At 48.8% G+C, this 19,950-nt stretch overlaps 8 protein-coding genes across 8 annotated transcripts; 4 read left to right on the top strand and 4 right to left on the bottom strand.

The window, feature by feature from the left end:
• Positions 1 to 934: 934 nt before the first annotated feature.
• TRUGW13939_04913 (uncharacterized protein) lies at positions 935 to 1,382 on the top strand (the record flags this gene model as incomplete). The annotated part of the gene is made up of 2 exons (XM_035488078.1): positions 935 to 1,000; positions 1,056 to 1,382. 2 exons carry the CDS (start codon positions 935 to 937, stop codon positions 1,380 to 1,382), a joined length of 393 nt encoding a protein of 130 aa, XP_035343971.1.
• Positions 1,383 to 1,857: 475 nt separating this feature from the next.
• Positions 1,858 to 2,316, bottom strand: TRUGW13939_04912 (uncharacterized protein; the record flags this gene model as incomplete). Its single annotated transcript, XM_035488077.1, has 1 exon — positions 1,858 to 2,316. The coding sequence occupies one exon, from the start codon at positions 2,314 to 2,316 to the stop codon at positions 1,858 to 1,860; it is 459 nt and encodes a 152-aa protein (XP_035343970.1).
• Positions 2,317 to 2,773: 457 nt separating this feature from the next.
• TRUGW13939_04911 (uncharacterized protein) lies at positions 2,774 to 5,337 on the bottom strand (the record flags this gene model as incomplete). The annotated part of the gene is made up of 2 exons (XM_035488076.1): positions 2,774 to 3,001; positions 3,061 to 5,337. The coding sequence occupies 2 exons, from the start codon at positions 5,335 to 5,337 to the stop codon at positions 2,774 to 2,776; spliced, it is 2,505 nt and encodes an 834-aa protein (XP_035343969.1).
• Positions 5,338 to 5,586: 249 nt separating this feature from the next.
• Positions 5,587 to 7,668, top strand: TRUGW13939_04910 (uncharacterized protein; the record flags this gene model as incomplete). Its single annotated transcript, XM_035488075.1, has 3 exons — positions 5,587 to 7,326; positions 7,382 to 7,515; positions 7,566 to 7,668. The coding sequence occupies 3 exons, from the start codon at positions 5,587 to 5,589 to the stop codon at positions 7,666 to 7,668; spliced, it is 1,977 nt and encodes a 658-aa protein (XP_035343968.1).
• Positions 7,669 to 7,828: 160 nt separating this feature from the next.
• TRUGW13939_04909 (uncharacterized protein) lies at positions 7,829 to 10,195 on the bottom strand (the record flags this gene model as incomplete). Its single annotated transcript, XM_035488074.1, has 3 exons — positions 7,829 to 7,835; positions 7,883 to 8,904; positions 9,311 to 10,195. The coding sequence occupies 3 exons, from the start codon at positions 10,193 to 10,195 to the stop codon at positions 7,829 to 7,831; spliced, it is 1,914 nt and encodes a 637-aa protein (XP_035343967.1).
• Positions 10,196 to 11,067: 872 nt separating this feature from the next.
• Positions 11,068 to 12,311, bottom strand: TRUGW13939_04908 (uncharacterized protein; the record flags this gene model as incomplete). Its single annotated transcript, XM_035488073.1, has 4 exons — positions 11,068 to 11,144; positions 11,225 to 11,918; positions 11,971 to 12,156; positions 12,222 to 12,311. The coding sequence occupies 4 exons, from the start codon at positions 12,309 to 12,311 to the stop codon at positions 11,068 to 11,070; spliced, it is 1,047 nt and encodes a 348-aa protein (XP_035343966.1).
• Positions 12,312 to 13,442: 1,131 nt separating this feature from the next.
• On the top strand, positions 13,443 to 15,822 carry TRUGW13939_04907 (uncharacterized protein; the record flags this gene model as incomplete). The annotated part of the gene is made up of 3 exons (XM_035488072.1): positions 13,443 to 13,702; positions 13,755 to 13,903; positions 13,955 to 15,822. The coding sequence occupies 3 exons, from the start codon at positions 13,443 to 13,445 to the stop codon at positions 15,820 to 15,822; spliced, it is 2,277 nt and encodes a 758-aa protein (XP_035343965.1).
• Positions 15,823 to 17,735: 1,913 nt separating this feature from the next.
• Positions 17,736 to 19,238, top strand: TRUGW13939_04906 (uncharacterized protein; the record flags this gene model as incomplete). Its single annotated transcript, XM_035488071.1, has 1 exon — positions 17,736 to 19,238. The coding sequence occupies one exon, from the start codon at positions 17,736 to 17,738 to the stop codon at positions 19,236 to 19,238; it is 1,503 nt and encodes a 500-aa protein (XP_035343964.1).
• Positions 19,239 to 19,950: the final 712 nt, after the last annotated feature.

Below are 19,950 nucleotides of genomic sequence, written 5' to 3'. Positions count from 1 at the left end.
AAATGTGGACTGCTCGACTAGGTTTACTGTGTATAGTGATACTCTTTTACCCTTTCTAGCGATACGAGCTGTATTAGGACTAGCGCCGATACTAGTGTGAGCCTGTGAGGAAGGAGCCTGACAGATCATTACGGGTCACTTTGATATTTTGCAGGCTCGTAATTACTAACAGCGTATTTTGAATACTGGTAGCAATGGGGATGGTCAACCCTAATAATATTGATTAACCACCTCGGTTCAGTCAGCAAATTGTATAACAAATAAATTCACATTCTTTCAAGTAACGAGTGGGTCGAGCATGTATTGGTGTGTCTCGACTGGCACCTGAAACCTGTTGCTGATCACAACCTGGATACTAGATAATAACGCTCTTTCAGTGAATCGGTCAAGTATAAAATCTGAAATTTTTTTGGTTAATTCGCAAGATTGCTTCCTGTGACAACACAGGGAGGTTAGTTTTCTATCATGGATAAGGACCACATGTGGACTATCATCGGTTGTGAAGGTCTTCAATACTAGCTTCAAGCAGAAAGTTAAGTCTGACATGTTCCTATATTTATATCAGTGATTGTCTTTTATTGCAATTCAATTTTGTGCAATTACTCACTTCTAAAGATTCTCAGGGCGAAATATTTGATACTTACGACCGCTATTATGGGAGCAGTGAAATAACCGTTGATGTTTCCAGGGTAAATCTCCCATCAAACCAATATCAGACTATCTGCAGCGGCTAATAACTCTTCAGAATGAATGCCCTTTGCGTGAAGAAACTCAGGGCTTCTTTGTGCCGCACGTGACACAATATGGCCTGAGGCGGGCAACCCATGGCAACAAAAACACGCCTCTTTGTTTCTCCTCTCGCTTACCCTGACTCGACCAGGCACACTGCGCCCACAATCACGCTCATTTGAACACACACTCATTCCTCGACAAGATGTCGTCCAGCGAGTTTGTCCACGTCATGGAGTCGTTTACTCTCCAGCCGGACAAATTACAGGAGGTTTGAAGACACTTTTCTGCTATAACGGCCATTTTTCTGACGAACAACGTTTCAGTTTTTTGAGGCCGTGAACCCTGTTATTATGAAACTCGAGAAAACCGACCCCCACGTTTGGCACATCTACGCCATTCATACAAAGACAGCGGATGGGCTAGACCATGTGGTCTTGGTTGAAAAGTATGGTTGTTCGGCTCTCCAAATGACAGGTATTGGCGCTGACAAGCTCTTTAACAAAAGGTTCTCTAACGAGGAGGCCATGGAGCGCGTTCACGGCTCTCCACTATTGGTAGAAATGGCCAAAAAAATCAATCCTCTGTTGGAAGAACCGGCCGAATTCAAGCATGGACAAGTCGTGCTCGGATTCCAAGACCGTCAACGTTGAACGAACCCGACCCAGGCTGCTCAAAGCTATTGGAAGCACATGATATCATGGACACACGACCAAAAAAAAGTCGTTTTTAGACGGTGCTAAAAAAAAAAAATTACTAGAACGTTGATGCGGGGTTCCTCTGGGAAATTGTGATGGCGACGGGCGATGCCAAGTCTTGTATCAATCTAACCAGAGCATCTCTCAGTCATGCCTCAGCATATTATGAATGGGATGAACACTTTATGGTCCTTCTGTTGTAATTCTTCTGATTCCGATATTCATTAAGCATTACATAAAGACGAGGTCGAGGTATTTTTGCCTTACGAAAGACTTCTCTCGTAGCTGTTATTGCTCTGTCTATAATATTCAGTTAACTGTGGATACCAGATTATGACGTCGCCATGTTTCCAGCTCGATGTCGCTATTGCGTTACTTGTACACCACCAATTAATAACATGGACTAAACATGCAAATATTTTTCAACGCCTTATAAGCTGGATTGAGCAGCTTTGGGTAGCAAATTCCGCACTGCATGCTGTACGGCAGCTTCATAGCCAAACGTCCCTAGTCCGATGATGCAGGCAGCCGCCTTGTCTGAGAAGTAACTATGGTGTCGCCAGCTCTCTCTGGTGTGAATATTCGAGATGTGCACTTCAATAAAGGGGATTGCCACGCCCAAAAGAGCATCGCGGAGCGCAACACTGGTATGTGTGAACCCAGCTGGGTTGATGATGATGATGTCAACCTTGGTGCGAGCCTCGTGGATCCGGTCAATCAGCTGGCCTTCATGGTTGCTCTGAAAATTTTCTAGCTGTACTCCATGCTGAGTGGCGAGTTCGCGACAGGTGTTTTCAACGTCTTGCAGAGTAGCGGATCCGTAGATTTGCGGCTCTCGCAGGCCGAGAAGATTTAGATTAGGGCCATTAATGAGGAGGATGGAAGGCATGATAGTAGGATTTTCCTTTCGCTTTGTAAGGTGTTTTTCTTTCTTTCCTGGAGGTTTTATATTGGTTTGGTTCATATACATACGCATCAGGCTATCGACATGTCTTGTATCTCGGCTATGTCTCCGAGGCCTTCGGATTGGTGCCGAAAAGAGTAGTTCCGGACGGCGAAAGACTTTGCCGACGGATAGCAGCACCACCGTTTCGGAAGAGGGTCGTTGCGATAACATCAATGGCGGCTACGGGGCATTTCTATTAAATAGTAGTTTTTCCAGAAAGTAGGGATGATTTATTGCGCCACTCGAATGTCTAATTACCAACACACCGACCGGTATAGTATGCCCAAGCAGAACGAAGAAAACTCGCACAGAACTCCGGAATACCAGTTGCCAAAACGCAATAATCCGATCCAAAAAAAAAAGGAGAAAAGGAAAAGAAGCCAGGCGGAAAGGTATCATTTCAAGCCGTTAAATCGCTTCTCCGAGATGATGCATCTACAGTAATTGCATATTGTTCCCGCACTGCTCGTCGTATGATATGGGATGGAGCAGGCCGTTTAGTCAAAACTTCGAACTGCGCAATGCCTTCTTCAACGAGAACATCTAATCCGTCGACGACGATCCACCCTTGAGAGCTGCGTTGTCGCATATAGCCAACGAGTTTGGTAATTAGTGGTTTGTATGCAAACTGAAGAAAACGTGGCGTGTTAGTATAAAACGAATAGGGCCGGGCCATACCACACTCACCTCGACAAAAACACCACCTGTCGGGCTATTTAGCCAATGTTCGGGGATCAGAATATCAGGAGCGTCATTTCCGGCAAACTCATGGGTCGGGATGCATGATATGATGATCGTTGGTTGGGCAACATGTGTAGGCCATATGGTTGCCAGAGTATCGAGAACATAAAGAGATGTGTCTGGGCAGGCGGCGGTAAAGTAATCTGCAAGTCTTTGGGCATTTGCTGTGGTCCGGTTGAAAATGCAAATGTTCTTGACGCCAGCTTGCACACAGGCATAAATGGCCGCGCGAGCCATTCCGCCGGCACCAATTATGAGCGCACTGCTTTGGGGGCGGATAGCATTGGCGGGCGAAAGGTTACGTTCAATGCATGATCTAAATCCAATATGATCAGTATTGAAGCCCTTGAGGTATATTCGTGGTGGACTATTGGGCGTCGTCACCCGATCAACGACAACGGTGTTGACGGCGCCGATGATTCGGGCATCCTCACTCATTTCGTCCATCATTGGTACAATCTCAGTCTTGTATGGGAGAGAGACCGCAAACCCGCCTTGATCCTCGCGTTTGAGCAGGTCATGGATTTGTGTCACATTGTCACTTTGCACAAAATCGCACGTATGTGGCATCCCGCACGCCGCATAGCCAGCGTTGTGCATGGCAGGAGACAAGCTATACGAGACTGTCCGCCCAAACACAGTAAAGTGCTTTCGAGGCAGAATGAAGGAGGAGTACAAAGCACGTTGTGCTTCCACGAGTGTAACTCCATCCGCAGACTTGGATGGCAAGACTACCGGAGAGAGGATGGAATTGAGGCACACAGATGATAGACCATATTGTCCAAAATTGTAGCAAATAGTAGGTATAGCACCCAATCTCCGTGCCTCAAGCATGACTCGGATACTTTCGAGACTGTCATGAGAATAATGTGCTTCTCCCGTTAGTCGCACGGCACTGCATTTCAGCGCCTCTGCCTTTTCGTAGATATCATGCCACTCCTTGGAATTCCAGTTATCTGATACGGGAAGTGACCTATGGCACTTGCCTACGATTCCGGTGCGACCTTTTGCTAGTTCTAATCTTTCCACCAACGAATTATCGACGTCCAAGGATATTACAATGAAGTCTGGTGCTTGGCGAAGAGCTAGTTCTAACAGATTCACGTAGCCTGCAGAGCTTATCGTCACCGGTGCCTTCAGGTCGATGATGACTGGAACGTGAGAGTGTTTGCGTATTAGGGCTGTTTGTCGTGACAGCTGGAAGTACAAGTTTTCTTGATCATCCGAGGTAGCATCAACAGTTATCGATACTGCGTCGGCGCCGCAATCCAACTCGGTAAAGTCAGCACGCGGGTCGTTCAGCCATGATGTAGGGACCTGGAGGGCATAGGTGTAGGGCCTCGACCAGAGGTCAGCGGCATAGGATGGAGTTTCGGGGTGAGGCAGAACTCGGTGTAGAAAGCGAATAAACTCTCTTTCGGTTCCTTTCAACTTAAGCGGGCCAGGTGCTTTGGCATCTGTAGCTAGTTGCGTGATGTTGAAAAACTCGTAGCTAGCAAACCTCCTATGCAGCTTGTCACTCATGCGATATGTCTGGTCGAGATGGCCATCCTTGGGGTGAGCCTTGTCGGAACGATGGTTCAAGTCGCGCTGGATATGTATTATCGGGTTGGAGCCCGCCAGCGACCCCAGCAACTTGCGCTGGCGATTACTCGGCATAACGAAGAACCCGACAAGAACGCATCCCTGCCGCTTTGTGCGGCAAACTTCGGCTGTAAGCTCATCCTCGACTGCGCGGTAAGAAGTAAAGCCACGGGCCTCAAGGTATTCCGTTGACGATTGACCCGTGTGCGCCTTGAACACCTCTTCGTAGTCGACAAATTCTTTCTGAAGGGCCCCCGACGCTATAAGCCCCAAAGTTCGTTTCCCGACACCATAAAAACCAACAAGGATGATGCTCTCGTCTCCACGGTGCCGTCGCGACTGCAGGGGAGAGCCGAATGGGCGATCGTCGAGCGATTCGAGTCGCGGAGACCTGGTGGGCGGAGGCACCAAGCTGGCAAAGGTAGTTGAATCGCGTGCTAACGAGCTGCGCAGCCGGAGAGTAGCTCGTGCCGGGGACCCTGGGTCTTCGTCCTCGTCTTCTAGTTGGGCGTAGTCACGACGGCGCTTCTGGGAGAGTTGAGCCTCGCCGATCGGAGGGGCGCCACTGAGAGTGCCGCTGCCATTGCCATTGCCATTGCTACCTACCGACGGCGTGGTACTGAGCGACCGTGCATTCATCACTGCAGACAGCAGGGGTAGACATCAGCACCGCCAAAGAACGTTCCAAGGTCTGTCTGGCCGTACAAACCTGCGTTGAGTTCGGCGCGGAAGGAAGAGGCGGCGCCGGATAATTACTTTTCCTGCGGGGTCCGGGGTGGCGGCACGTGACCGGCCAGCGGAGCGAGGCTTCCGGGCGCGCGCTGGGCTTGTCTCTCTGTTCGCTAATATTCTTAGGCGCGCGCGGCTGGCAGCAGGAAATGTGCTGCCATGGCCGAACACGACTCATCGTCATCATCCAAGCGACAGAGGATCAACCAGGCGTGTGACCAATGCCGCAAACGCAAGTCCAAGTGCGATGGCGAGCAGCCCTCATGCGCGACATGCCGCAGCCTGGGCAAGCTTTGCACGTACGGCACACCCGCGAAGAAACGAGGGCTCCCGACCGGCTATGTGCGAGGAGTAGAGGCCCTGCTGGGCCTCTTCCAGCAGTCCCTCCCCAATGGCGAGTATAAGCTGCGAAGGGTGCTGCGAGAACACCTGGTGGGCCACATGGCCGATAGCGACTACTTAGAGCAGGCTTCGGATATCTGGCGGTCCTCCGCTTTAGCGAAAGACCTCGACCATCTACTCAACATTGCAGACGATAATGACACACCACGACCGTCTTCAGGCGCCGATAGAGCGCTCAGGCTACCTCCTATCGAAAGTGCCAGTCCAGCCGTCCAGCACCAGCCACCTGGCGATCCGTTCGAGAGACTGGAGCAGTTCCTAGACGTGCCGCCGCCGAACCTCCCAGACAACGTGCAGGAAATCGTGGACTATTACTTCCGAACGACACACTGCTGGTTTCCCATCCTCGAACGGCGAACCGTTCTGCGCGCTTTATATCATGACGAATCCCACGATGAGACTGGATGTGACCGTGAAGGATACCGGCTCTGCTTGTGGGCCATAATCGCTTACACATCCGCAACAATGGGCGGTTTGTCCAGTTCACTAGGGTCTGTGAATCCAGACAGCATCCAGGCATACATTCGATTGTGCTTAAACGGGAATGAGCGAGCATTTTCGATCGGCAATGCGCAGGCGTTGATCATCCTTGCACTATTCAACATCGGGATGAGACGGCTGAGTGTCGCCCGGCTTCTCTTGTCACAAGTATTCTGCATGCTAGTCGACGTCAGCCTCGACGATCGTCGACGCTCTGAGAGGTATCAGCATACAATACAGGGTTGTTTTTTCCTCGACCGAATATTATCGACACACTTGTGCAAGCCGCCTCTATTCCCCGATGCACAAGTGGGCGAGCTTGATGAAAGCGCTCTGGATGAATGGGAACCGTGGATCCCTCTGTCCCATGACACATCTATCAGTCAGGGGAAACAACCCCTCCGAAGTATTAGCTGTTTTAATCTGATGAACCAAATTGCAGGAATGCTGCCGCCGTTCCATCTCACCACTTACAGCGCCATGCAACTTCGGGATAAGATCGAAGATCTTGGAAGCTGGTATTCCAACTTGAAGAAACAGCACCAACTGCAATCATCAACTGTCGCGAGTCCACCGATACTGTTACTTCATTTGACGTACAAATTCAGCCTTTTAGTTTTGCTCGAACAAGCACAAAACAGGGGCATGCAGATTATGCCTCTAGCCGAGGAGACTGTAAACTGGACCATTCAACTCCTCATCCGATGCTTCGAGGCAGACAGTGTGCTGTTTGGAAATCCGTTGATCGTGGTGTTTGCTGTTCAGATCCAATCCTATGTCAGCCGCTTACAGGTTTCGGGATCCAATGAACTCAACCATTCAATCCGCATGCGTTGCTTTCGATTCCTAGAGAATTTCCAGAAACAGTACAAATTCGGACGCCCTGGGGCGATTGCAAGTGACGTCGCGCCCTCACCTATGAGGTCACAACAAGCGAGAGGGCCTCTCGCGCAAACCGTGACGGCCTCGCCGCTCACCAACGTTCCTGGAATGGCTATTTCGGAACACCCAAACCCGGTAAGATACCTTGCTACTTTTCCTTTCTTCTGTAGTATCACGAGCTTATGGCCAGACCATTGTGCAGCAGAATGCGATGAATGTTGGAAACTATTTGGTTGCAGACCCCCCAACCAATTCATCTATCCTTGAAAAGGATGATTTTGACGCAATGTTCGAAGACATGGCGTCCATGGTCCTACCTCGAAGGTAACAAATTACGCATTAGATTTCAGTATAATTTTACTGACAGAATAAAGATATGACGGCGAAGTCGCGGACTTTGCACAGAATCTCGGCTTCTTAACCAGTGATTTAGATTTCAACTCCTTGGCTTTCCATCGAACACAACCAGGTGTTTGAGCGCAGGAGATCAAAGTGAACAAAATAATTATATTACAGAAAACCTATTTACAAACGACCGGCCAACTGCGTGATTGTGGGTTTGGTGCCCAGAAAATCTGACTTCAGCTTTTTCCACGAGGCAATCCCTCTCCTGGCGTGCTCCTCTGGCACAGTAGGGCTAGGGTCTGTCATCGTTCGAGAAAAGAGCTCCATCGACACCCAACCTTCATACTTGAGATCTTCAAAGATCACTCGGGCCACTTTGAGAATAGGGAGATAACCACCGCGGTCGGTTTCGTACGCGAAGAGTCGTGCATTGCGACTCCACGACATCCGCGATGGTTGTGCAGCGTCGTGCCACGGGTGGCCCTCGATCAGCGGCGTCTCCATTTCCTCAGCGTCGACCACTTGTAGAAAGAATATCTTCCTGACATCGACTGTCCGTCGAAGCCGGTCCAGCGATGCTTCTATATCAGCATCGGCATTGGGCGTTTTGCCCGTCGGGCTTGCTGGATCCGCCCATACCCGGCCAGCGATATTGAAGGTATCAAGGCAACAACCAAAGTTGGACCTGTTGACTCGCTGGACGATGTCCCAGGATTGCTCCCATGTGTTGATATATGTGGACCACGCCAGACTCTCGTATGCAAATCGAATAGGCGGGCTCTGCTGTAGCCCCAGGTCGGCGACTTCGATCAAATCGCTCACGATCAAGTCAAGGTCGCCGGAGATGTGCTTCTCTGGCAAGAAATTCGACGGTATTTGGATCAGATCGGTATTTAAGATTTTAGCAATTTGAAACCACAGCTTGAGCTTCTCGATTCTAAGCTCGTGCTCATGCCGGTCTATCAGGCCCTCATAAAACCAGAACGGCTGCAGGGCCATAACAACCAAGCCGTTATCATCACACAAGCTGCGCGCTTGTCGAGCCGCGGCGAGGATGTGTTCCGGCCTGCTGCAGTCTCCGTATGCCTCTTTGGCCATGTATTCCAAGTCTTCGTAGAACATTTCGACTCCCTGGAAGCCTGCCAGGCCAGCCTGTCTCAGCTTCTCCGGCATCTGGTGCACCCAGGCACGGCCGAGGGACATGGTCGAAATTGCTGGAGCGCACGACATTTTGGCAAGATAGTTGTCATAAGACCCGTATTCGATGTGTGTTTTTTTCGTCAAAGCAGCGACAACGAGAAACGAGCAACGAGCATCAATCAAAAGATAGCGACAGTTGCGCAGCCAAATATCAATAGGAAATGACGGCTAAACAAACAGCCTCAGGGCGGAAGACGCTGGCCGGGAGACACTAATGTACGTATTGCGCAATCGCGTTGTGGGGGACCGACATCCGGACAACAACTACTCCAGGATGTTTTTATATGCGGAACTGGGGATTGCTCTCAGGACACTTTCTGTTCACCGCTAACTATCATTGCTACTCAAGTTTAGTTCTCCGACGATCTGCACCTCCTGGCACCTGCGATCGGCAGCACGTGATGTCGCATTCGCTTCCTGCAGCAACACACAAATCCTACGGTTTTATCGCGACAGCTTGATTGTTCCATCTCCTCGGTTTCAGCCCTGTCGATCCTACTCTCGCCCGGGAGGATCCTTGGATATCGAGTCAGAAATTGATAGCAGTGCTTTTTTCAGCTGCCTGCTGCAGTACAGTCCAGGCTTCCTGCAATGGGATCATGTTGGCCGTCGCCTCGCCACACCAGAGCCGGTATTGCTCATAGACCTGGCGGCCAATCACCATGGTTCCGTCAACGACATGCCAGCCATATTGCTCACCGAGCTTGATGGTGCGTGTCCTGCGGGGTTTGTAGCAAATATCTAGCAGTACTCCTGGTTGGCGCGCGTTCTTGAGGAAATGAACGAGAATTTCACGCCCCTCCAGTTCCGCAGCACTTTGGGGTTCGTAATCCGGGACACCCCCGACAATATAGAACGGATCAGACTCTTGTCCAATATTCTTTGCGGCCTCGAGACAGTCCAGGTGCTTGACTGACAGACCCGGCCCGTAAGACGCAGTGTCCTTCAACAACGCGGCCACCTCGTCCTTATCGCGATTGACTACGTAGATCAAGTTACAGGCCAACCGCTCATGCAACGCATAGATAGCAGCACGTGCAGCGCCCCCGGCGCCAACAATCAGGGCTGGCCTACCTTTGCCTACATCAGACGCCGTGGCAAGGCAGCCTTCGACCCCGCACCAGTCGGTGTTGGCCCCTCGCAGCGAGCCATCTGCTGCCCGATAGACGTTGTTGCACGCCCCAATCTTGATGCATTGCTCGTCCAGCCCGTCCAGGTGCTTCATTATCGCAGTCTTGTACGGCATGGTGACCACGCCGCCGGCAAAACTGGGCTGCCGGAACAGTCGGATGCCCTCTTCCACACTGTCGCACTCGTGGGCCACGAACTTCCATCCGAGTCCTAGCGAGTTGGCGACAAAGTCATGTAGCGGGGGTGACAGCGAGTGGCTCAGACCAACTCCGACAAAATACGTAAACGCCCGCTGATCACCGGGTTCTGAAATCCTGGTAGTAGACATTACTTTCGTTTGACGAAAAACAGGACAAAAAGCCCTGGCGCAAGTGCTATCGCTACAGGGCCGGAGACGTAAGAAGAGACAACCGCATATGTTAGTCAGTGAGTTGTCGGCGGCCCGATGTTATATTTCAGCCAGCACCTATTATTGGCCCGGCCTATTTCTGTCTGCCCTCTCCTCTCTCCCCGCATATTTATCTTCCGACTGGTGCGCTCCACAATATCACTGTGTATTTCAATGTACTATTTTGTTTATTAATAATAATAATGAGTAGGCCGGATAGAGGACTTTTCGTCGGGTTTTTGCTTAACCGACAATCGGCAGCGGGTTCCGTCATGTTCTCCCCACCAGAACCACACCCTTGCGTAGACTCGACAACGTCAGGTCAGGGTTTTGCCCTCAGCAGAGATGAAATCGTCGCGATAGAGGGATGTCCAAGGTCGCGGATTCGGAACTGGCATCAAAGCCTGAAAATGAGCATGTGGATGCCTACATGTACAGCATCCTTTATATATCATTGATGTGCGCGTATATATACTAACGATACATTGAAACATTTGAAGCAAATAGACATCCAAAACTATGAGCTGATGAAGAAATTCAATAATTGTATGTACAGCTAAAATAGACGTCCTTGCCGACATAAAAATTGTGTCTGGAGATGTCGATACATCATAAATATGAAGTAGTCTACCTCAAAATACACCAACAGACGACAGTAACTCTCATCAGCACAGGATTGCGCCCGTCAAAATTGCAACTACAGCACAAAGTCCAACCGCTCTTTTCATCCTCATAACGCTACTGTCCTGCGCAGCACTTTGTTGAGATGGGCTTGAAGCCGAGGAGGTGGTGGCAGTCGCATTTGTTAATGGCTAAGGAGAGTCCAACGAAGCAAAGCCCATCACTGAATCTTTCATGTTATGGTCAACATATAACCCAGTGTAGAAGGCTGTAGAGTTCATGTGCATCAGCATTTTTATCTTCAAAAAAAAAAAAAAAAAAAAAGCAAAAAGAGTTGGCGCTTTTTACCTTGTCCGAAAATCCAAATCGACTCCCCAAAGTCCTGCCCACTCAATAAGGCTGTGCAATTGTTGTGGCCATTATTGGCTATGGCCCACTGATCCGAGCTGATGTTAAACAAGGTGGTGGTAGTACTGAGCAAAGGTGAGTGCTTTTTGGCTGCTGCTGCTGCGTCAGACTGCGAGGGCAGCCCAATTCCCAGAGTTGGCGGTTTATCACAAGGGAAATAGCCAAACAATGAGCCCCCACTACGCACTCCCTGTATGCCAGTAGAGTTGAAAATTGCCGATACTTGGTCGATTGGCCCAACAATGGTCGCTGTGCCGCTGTCCATAACCACCGAAGTATCCGAATTGGAGATGGACCCATCGACATAGATATCCGCATTAACTGTCCATGACTCGCTAGACGGCACCAGCGACAAGTTATTCTTGTATAGACTGGGCTCTACCTCCCCAAGGATCAAAGAGCCTGTCTTGTTGCTGTTTAGTGCAAGACCGAAGCGACATTCAGAGAGATCTCCATCTCGACAAAGAGTCTCTACAAACGCCATGGCATTTGGCCCGGGAAACTCGGTAGAAGAGGGCCCGAACCCAACGATTCCATCGTGCGGAATTCCTGTTTGGTTATTTGCGGCGCCAATGTGTTGCTTTGCGCTCAGCTTGCCAATGGACACTATGTCCGAATACAGAGGCCCCTTAATCTACAGGCTGTCAGAGTCTCTATCCGTCAGAATCGGGACGAAGCAATCTTACTTCAATTGTACCTCCGCCGTTGCTTTGGGTAGTCCCGTAAGAATTGTCGAAATTTTCGTGGAGGTTCTCGGCATTCGAACCGGCTTTGTACAAGCCTGGGTTAATGATGATGTCGCCGGAACCAGTGTCGACCAGCAGGCTCAGATTCGTGGAGTTTCCGACTGTGAAATTACCAAACCAAAAGCCCTGTCAGCGGGGTAATTATTAGCAAAACCGAGGGCCAAGAGCAGTGCTAAGACAAGATGTATTACCGAATCTTCAGTGACGGGAACAATTTGCGACGTGGCCACTGCGGTCGCAGTTAAGCTGCTAACAGCAGCCAAAACCGAGAAGAAGGACATTCTATCCCGAACTGGTTATGATTGTGTAGTGTCACCAAATAGGCAAAAGTCTTGTTCTGGAATCTGTCAATTCTTGAATTCAAGTATCTGTGATTCGGATTCGTCCGCAGCGGCCAAGGTACCAAGGTTAATTCTGCAAGTGGCCAGTATGGATGCAGCACAGCAGCAGTCAATCGACTCTAGGACGTTAGCAACGACGCTAATACGTTACTAGTCTATCTTGGAGCATCTGGGACAGCTGGCGGCTCATGTCTCCAATTCGAGCGAAGCCTAAGCTTCCGATTTGTTATGGGCGGTTTCAGTGTTGGTAATACCATTCCCGCTCAGTTCGGCTGGTGCCTCCCAAGGTGGTATTCCATTCGTAGGTAAACATACTTTCGGTAAGACTAGAGATTTCATTTCAGTTAATTAATATTCAATCAAAATAATGCCTGGAATGTAAAATCCGAAGCCACATAACCGTGGGGATTTCCCCGGATGATGTCTTCCTTTACCTACAGTATCGAGCAAAGTAGAGAAATAGCAACGCCTGTATAATAATGCGTTATTATTATTACTACATAGGAGACACTGAGAACATGAAAGTTGCATTGTAGACCAAGGATTAAGCAGTTGGAACAAATGATTCAACCGGTAGATTACGTGGATGATTCCAATGATTGTATGTTTTGGCCCCCGATTTCACGACATCGAGAGCAGTATTCAAGCGAACGATGAAATTATGCATCAACCTGAAGCCTTATCCTATCGCCCTGTCTAGGTCTTACGGGCTGAAGAAAGTACATTAGCGATCCTACAGGAATACAACGACATTTAATTGCCCGAACGAGGCAAGCTAGACAACAGCCACTGCCTGTGATAGGTCCCCCTCGATCCGAAATTATTCTAGCATCAAGCTATCTTGAGGAGATAGCGAATGCAACCCCGATTATGGCTTGTTTCTCCATAAGAAAACTAACGCGAATATCAACACTTGCAATAAGAACTGTAAATTAGTTCGGTCTTCAATATTATTGGCTCTTATCCATCAGGAGACAGACCCTGGTAGTATTTAAATACCTGGACTCCGCCTTAGCTTCCCGTTCGCCATCATCATCCTTCGAAGGTTATAAAGTTCATCGGTTCATCAATATGCGCTTTTACCACGCAGTAGTAGGGGCACTGCTGGGCGCTCTTTGCCAGTCCTCCCTGGCAGTCTCAACCGATGGTCTCCAGGACTTGGTCAAACGGCGACTTCCGGATCACGTTGATAGCTTTGCGTTTTCTCTGAATGCCAGTTTCGGGACCCAAGACGGTGACTATATTCGCAAAAACGACAATTTTGAAGTTTCCAGTGCCCCAAATGGCACGATTCTTATCCACGGAAACTCGTTGAGTGCTTTAGCAACAGGGTAAGCTGTTCCGTAGACCCTCTCTAGGAATCTCACTTACAGAAATAACCAGTCTTCGGCGCTATTTAACGGAAATTGCTCACGTAGATATTTACTGGTTTGTCGGGAGTCTCCTCGACAAAGCTCCCAATCCGTTGCCAAAATTAGACACGCCACTGCGAGGCTCCAGCATTGTTCCGTGGAGATATCACTTGAATACAGGTAATACGAGTTCTATTTATCCAAAATGCATAGTCACTGATACATTCGCAGTTACCTTTGGATATACTGCTGCCTTCTGGACATGGGAAGATTGGGAGCTAGAGTTGGACTGGGCCGCCATCCACGGTATCAATCTGGCTCTCGCGTGGGTTGGATACGAGCATACTCTGCGAGAGGCATTCAAGGGAGTCGGATTGACGGATGATTTGATTCTTCCATTTTTCAGCGGCCCGGCGTTTCAGCCTTGGAATCGCTTCGGCAATATCCAAGGGTCCTGGGGAGGTAGCGACTTACCTCTCGATTGGATCAACAAACAATTTGAACTACAAAAGAAAATTGTCGCACGTATGGTCGAACTTGGCATCACGCCTGTTCTTCCTGCGTTCCCTGGATTTGTCCCAGAGGGTATCTCGCAGGTCCTCCCGGAAGCCAACGTTACTACAGGCGCGACATGGGGTGGGTTCCCAAATAATTACACGCAAGTTAATTTCCTAGATCCATTTGATCCTCTTTTTTCCGAGCTTCAAAAAGGCGTAATCAACGAACAGATCAATGCGTTTGGGAATGTGACCAATATTTACACTCTTGATCAGTACAATGAGATCCTTCCAGCATCAGGTGACACAGGTTATCTCCACAATGTATCTTACAACACGTGGCAAGGCCTCAAGGCTGCAGACCCTTCGGCCATTTGGCTAATGCAAGGTTGGCTGTTTTTAACTAACGACTTCTGGACTGATAGTAGGATTTCAGCGTATTTAGGCGGCGTGGAGGATAACAACGACATGTTGATCCTTGATCTCTTTTCAGAAACACGTCCTTATTGGCAGCAGACCAAATCTTACTACGGCAAGCCCTGGATATGGTGTCAAATGAACGACTTTGGCGGTTCAATGAGTCTATATGGACAAGTCATGAATATCACAATCAACGCAACTCTCGCTGTTGCCCAGTCCGAATCACTGGTTGGCTTTGGGTCGAGTATGGAATCCGAGCAAGGGAACGAAATTAAATGGGATTTGCTATTCGATCAAGCATGGTCGGCAGACCCGATCGATCCGGTGGAATATTTCTCGAACTGGACGTATAGTCGCTACACCTGGGGCAGTTACGGCGATATCCCACAAGAGCTATTCACTGCTTGGGAAATCTTGGCAAAAACAGCCTACAACAACACTAACTCAAGCACGGGTGTTACACCGAAAGCTATACTAGAGTTGGCTCCAAGTATTAAAGGATTGACTGATCTCGCAGGATTTTATCCCAATCCGACAACAGTCAACTACGACCCTGCGGAGATAGTGAATGTATGGAACCTTATGGTGAAAGGCGCAAATGGAAACACTTGGCTGTGGGAACATCCATCTTTCCAATATGACATTATCGATGTCACTCGGCAAGTACTGGCAAACGCCTTTATCGACTACTACAATAATCTTGTGTCATCTTACACCGCCGGATCCCACGAGATTTCCGAGAAAGGAGAAAATATTCTTGACTTGCTCACCGACCTTGACACAGTCTTGTCGAAAAACAAAGCATTCAGCCTGAAAGATCGAATTTCTTCGGCTCGTTCGTGGGCAGAGGACGTGGACAAAGACTTTTATGAGTATAATATCCGTAATCAGGTAACTCTCTGGGGCCCTGATGGAGAGATTTCAGATTACGCATCCAAGTCTTGGGCGGGTTTGGTCGGGTCTTACTACCATTCTCGATGGTCGATTTTTATCGAGTACCTTGCAAAGACAGATTTTGCACAATACAATGATACTACTCTGTCTAGTCAGCTACGCGTGTTTGAAAATCAGTGGCAAACCGAAACGTCTCTCAAGGCTTCGACATCAGAAGCCAATTCAACACTCGAAAGCATTCTTCACCAGTTGAAGAAGAGCTGGCCGTCTATTTTTGAGTCGTCTTAGGTCAACCGGTTTCTGTCTATTTGTAAATTCAATTTTGACACTACTTGAAATGATATATATATATATTGTTATTCAAACTTTGATAGGCTCCGGATGTTGCTGCACGGTACTTTAAGATACCGAGGTCGATTTATGTAAGGAACGTAATTCAATACTTTGCAATAACATTCAAGTCAATATAGATGTTTTAGTTTGAATTGACACATGTATGACATTTAATGTTGCTTATTGCCTCATATCCAAAAGATCACTCGCTATTACTACTATGTATAGCAGCTTAAAGAGGACACTTAGTATTGATGAAAACCCGCTCTCGGGCGTCAACTAGTGCTGAATTGTACAAGAGCCGAGAGGCAGACTGGAAATTAATATAGGAATAGTGAGTAGAAAAATAAGACCAACTTTTATATGAATCACGCAATTGCTCTGGATCTAGGACAAAATTTCAATCTTCTAGGCCTAAACCGGATAGATAGCCTTGATCTAGGTGAGGAAGGAAATATATCGCATGGAGCGGCAAGTACAGGAAACATAACGTCAATTGATATCAACTACATGGGAATTTCCCAGATCTGCGGTTGGCCGGGACAGTCCTGACCGAATCAGGAAACCCGATATTGACCAGTGGACAAAATAGGTAGCCCGATCAAGGTCCTCCTATGGACCCATATGTACTAAAAAAGCAATTTAGCCGATCAGTCAGTCCTATGTCTAATGAAATTTGTGTCGGTAACGTTTTATGATAAGATATGGTGTGCGCTAATAATAGTACGGACTACGAGGTTGGACGTAATATAAAAATTTTTCCCCCAAATTCATGTTGAAAAACATGTGCGACCCGATCCAAACTTGATTGCTTAAACTATAGAAGTCTTAACTACAGTTATTGGGCTGACAGCCACTGACTGGCATCTGAATTTCAAGAATGATACCACCCCACGGTTGAGAATATGACACAACATTCGCCACAAACTAAAATGTGCTGATTGGCCGATCGCAGACCACAAAATTCTTCAACCCCGTGTGACTCGACGCACTTACCAAGGATCGGCACGTGCAATTTACCGACCGTTCCAGTCTCCAGACAGGTGGCCGGGGTGAAAACTCTGACTCTGGGGCTAGCTATCGCAGCCGTAAAAATCAGCAGTGATCACTGATAAATCAGACTTTTGAGACCCACGTTGAGGACCCCAGCTAGAGCTCTTTGGCGGTGACACCTTCCCGGGCGCTTAGCTCGCACATGACTAAGTTCCCGGCTTGGCAATTAAGCTTCTTCTAGTTAAGCTTAGTCCTATTTAAGCTTAGTTTGACTCTTAGTAAGGACCGGCCATGCGGTGTGGCGGTTACACCGCCTTTGGTTTAGTGCCATCAGCGTGCCACGCCCCACAGTGGCCCCGCAGTGGGCCAGATGCTTCCCCAGTTTTCCGTTTTTCAGCAAATGACAAGCGGCATATGTCATTCTTTGTTATCAAAACTGTCGATGATTCGCTCAGCGACAGCGCCAGGAGTATTAGCGTCTATATGATTTGATCCCGGAGATCTTGAAGGACCGGATCCCAGCAAAAAATGACTTTCGGGAGATGGGTTTGCTCCCAGGGAATGATATCACTTTGAAATGTTAATTGCGTTCAGCCAGAGGCAAAGCAGCGTGTTTCCAAGGTAAGGAACGTATTAGTAATAGTATTATAGCAATAAGATGGAAGAGATCGACGCGCCTTGTGGGTTCGGTCTTGGCGGTCCAGTTTTTCACCGGGCCGAATTCGGAATCCCGACAGAATAAAGTTCTCGATCAGACTTTGCGGATGCTTTATAAAGGATCGGTTGCCAGCTCCAACACCGATACGAGCTGCAGAACCCCTCCTCCTGTCACCTCCCATCCACGACTTGATATTCCTTCACATTGCCCGATCATAATGGCACCTATCAAGCTCACCAGCAAAAATCTGTCGCAGATTTCGGCGAACGGCAAGACGAAGATCCCGGCCTACCCGCGTGATGCCGCCGTCAAGGAGGGAATCGTTCACATTGGCGTTGGTGGCTTCCACCGCGCTCATCTCGCTGTCTACGTGCACAAATTGATGGAGCAGCACGGTGTTACCGACTACGCCATTTGTGGTGTTGGCTTGCAGCCCTTTGATGCGGGCATGCGCGATGCCTTGGAATCGCAGGACCGTCTTTACACACTCATTGAACGCTCCGCCAAGGGTAACTTTTCCCAAGTCATCGGCAGCATCAACTCCTACATCTTTGCACCCGATAACCGTGAGGCTACTATTGCTAAGATGGCACACCCTGACACACACATTGTATCCCTCACTATCACCGAGAGCGGTTACTATTACAACGAAAACACACACGAACTGCAAAGCGAACACCCTGATATTCAGTTCGACCTTGATCCAGCCAACAGCAAGGCACCACGCACAACCTTCGGCTTCCTTTACGCCGCCCTAGAACGCCGCTACCAGCAAGGACTCAACCCTTTTACTGTTCTGTCATGCGATAACATGCAGAAGAACGGTTCCATCTCACGCCACATGCTTGTATCGTTTGCCCGCCTGCGCGACCCTAAGGTTGCCGAGTGGATTGCCGAAAAAGGCGCTTTCCCCAATGCTATGGTTGATCGCATCACCCCTCAGACATCAGCCGCCGACAAAGCATCGCTTGCAGACGAATTTGGCATTGAGGATTCATGGCCAGTTGTTACAGAGCCTTTCATGCAATGGGTTGTCGAAGACCATTTCGTGGATGGCCGTCCGCCCTTTGAGAAAGTTGGTGTTCAGGTTGTCAAAGATGTCCATACTGTTGAGCAGTTTGAGAAGCACAAGCTACGTCTACTTAACGGCAGCCACTCGATCATCTCTTACGGAGGTTTCCTGGCAGGCTACAAATATGTTCACAAGGTCATGGAGAACCCGCTATTCGAAAAGTTCATATGGCAGATGATGCAGCAGGAGGTGAAGCCCCTCTTGCCTGCGATCCCGGGCGTTGATCTTGATGAGTATTGTAAAACACTCATCGAACGCTTCTCCAACCCAACAATTATGGATCAGTTGCCTCGTATCTGCCTCAACGGCTCCGGCAAGATCCCACAATTCATCATGCCATCAATTGCTGAGGCAATTTGGGTTACTAGCCCATTCCGTCGCCTTTGCTTTACCACCGCTGCTTGGTTCATCTATGTTAAGGGATTCCAAGACGATGGCACGCCAATCGACATTGAAGAACCCATGCTCGAGGAGCTCCAGGCGCTAGCTCACGAAGGGGGTACCAACCCGATCAAGCTGCTCAGCGTCAAGAGCTTATTCGGTGATGATTTGCGAGGTGACAAGAGATTTATCCAAGAAATTACTACCGCTATGGAGGATATCACCCGGGACGGCGTCCTGAAGAGCCTTCCCAAATACATTGACTAATGGAATTCATGGCTTGGATATAGAGATACACTTACTCCTTTGGGGTTGTGTTTACGTTTTCTTTGCACCTGTTATGAGGAGATAGATGATGATAGACAAAAATTGTTAATCGGACCGCTTGCCACTTTAGGTGGAAATACATAATCAATGGTTTTAAATATCACTTCTTCACGTTCTATTATTAGCACATGTCGGTTTCTGGTAACTTTTGCACGGTCCTAATCTACAGCACTCGGAGTTTTACTTGTCTAAGCGCACTCTAAGGTCGCAGCTTTTCGAGCTACTAGTTAGTTGCACGAGTGGCTCTCGCCTCTAGGTACGCACAAACACCAATCGCACCAATCAGTAAAGCTAGACGAGCTGCTCAAAAGCCAAAAAATAGACGGCGCAGCCCCCGCTGATTGACCAACCACTCAACGCAGGCCGATCTGCCAAGTAATATCGGGTCCTTAGATTTCGCCGCGTCAAAAAGTTAAAAGATGCTTCTCCTCGTGCGCGTTGTCCTGGATGGGGGATTGCGGCGACAATGGCGACAACCACCACGGCTGAAGCCCTCGCGCTGACCACCACGTTCACTCCAGAACCCTCCTGTCTGAGCGACTTCAACCTGTTGGACTACACAGCCAGCGGATTCGGATAATATACAGCAGGCACAACTACATTCGATTGTCGATATCTGCATCTCGGGCCCAGGCCGACCACCGCCTGTGAG

Source organism: Talaromyces rugulosus, chromosome III (genome assembly GCF_013368755.1).
Source record: "Talaromyces rugulosus chromosome III, complete sequence".
In the NCBI taxonomy this organism is placed as follows: Eukaryota; Fungi; Ascomycota; class Eurotiomycetes; order Eurotiales; family Trichocomaceae; genus Talaromyces; species Talaromyces rugulosus.
The sequence above is the reverse complement of the archived record's forward strand: the minus strand, read 5'-3'. Positions and strand labels throughout refer to the sequence as shown.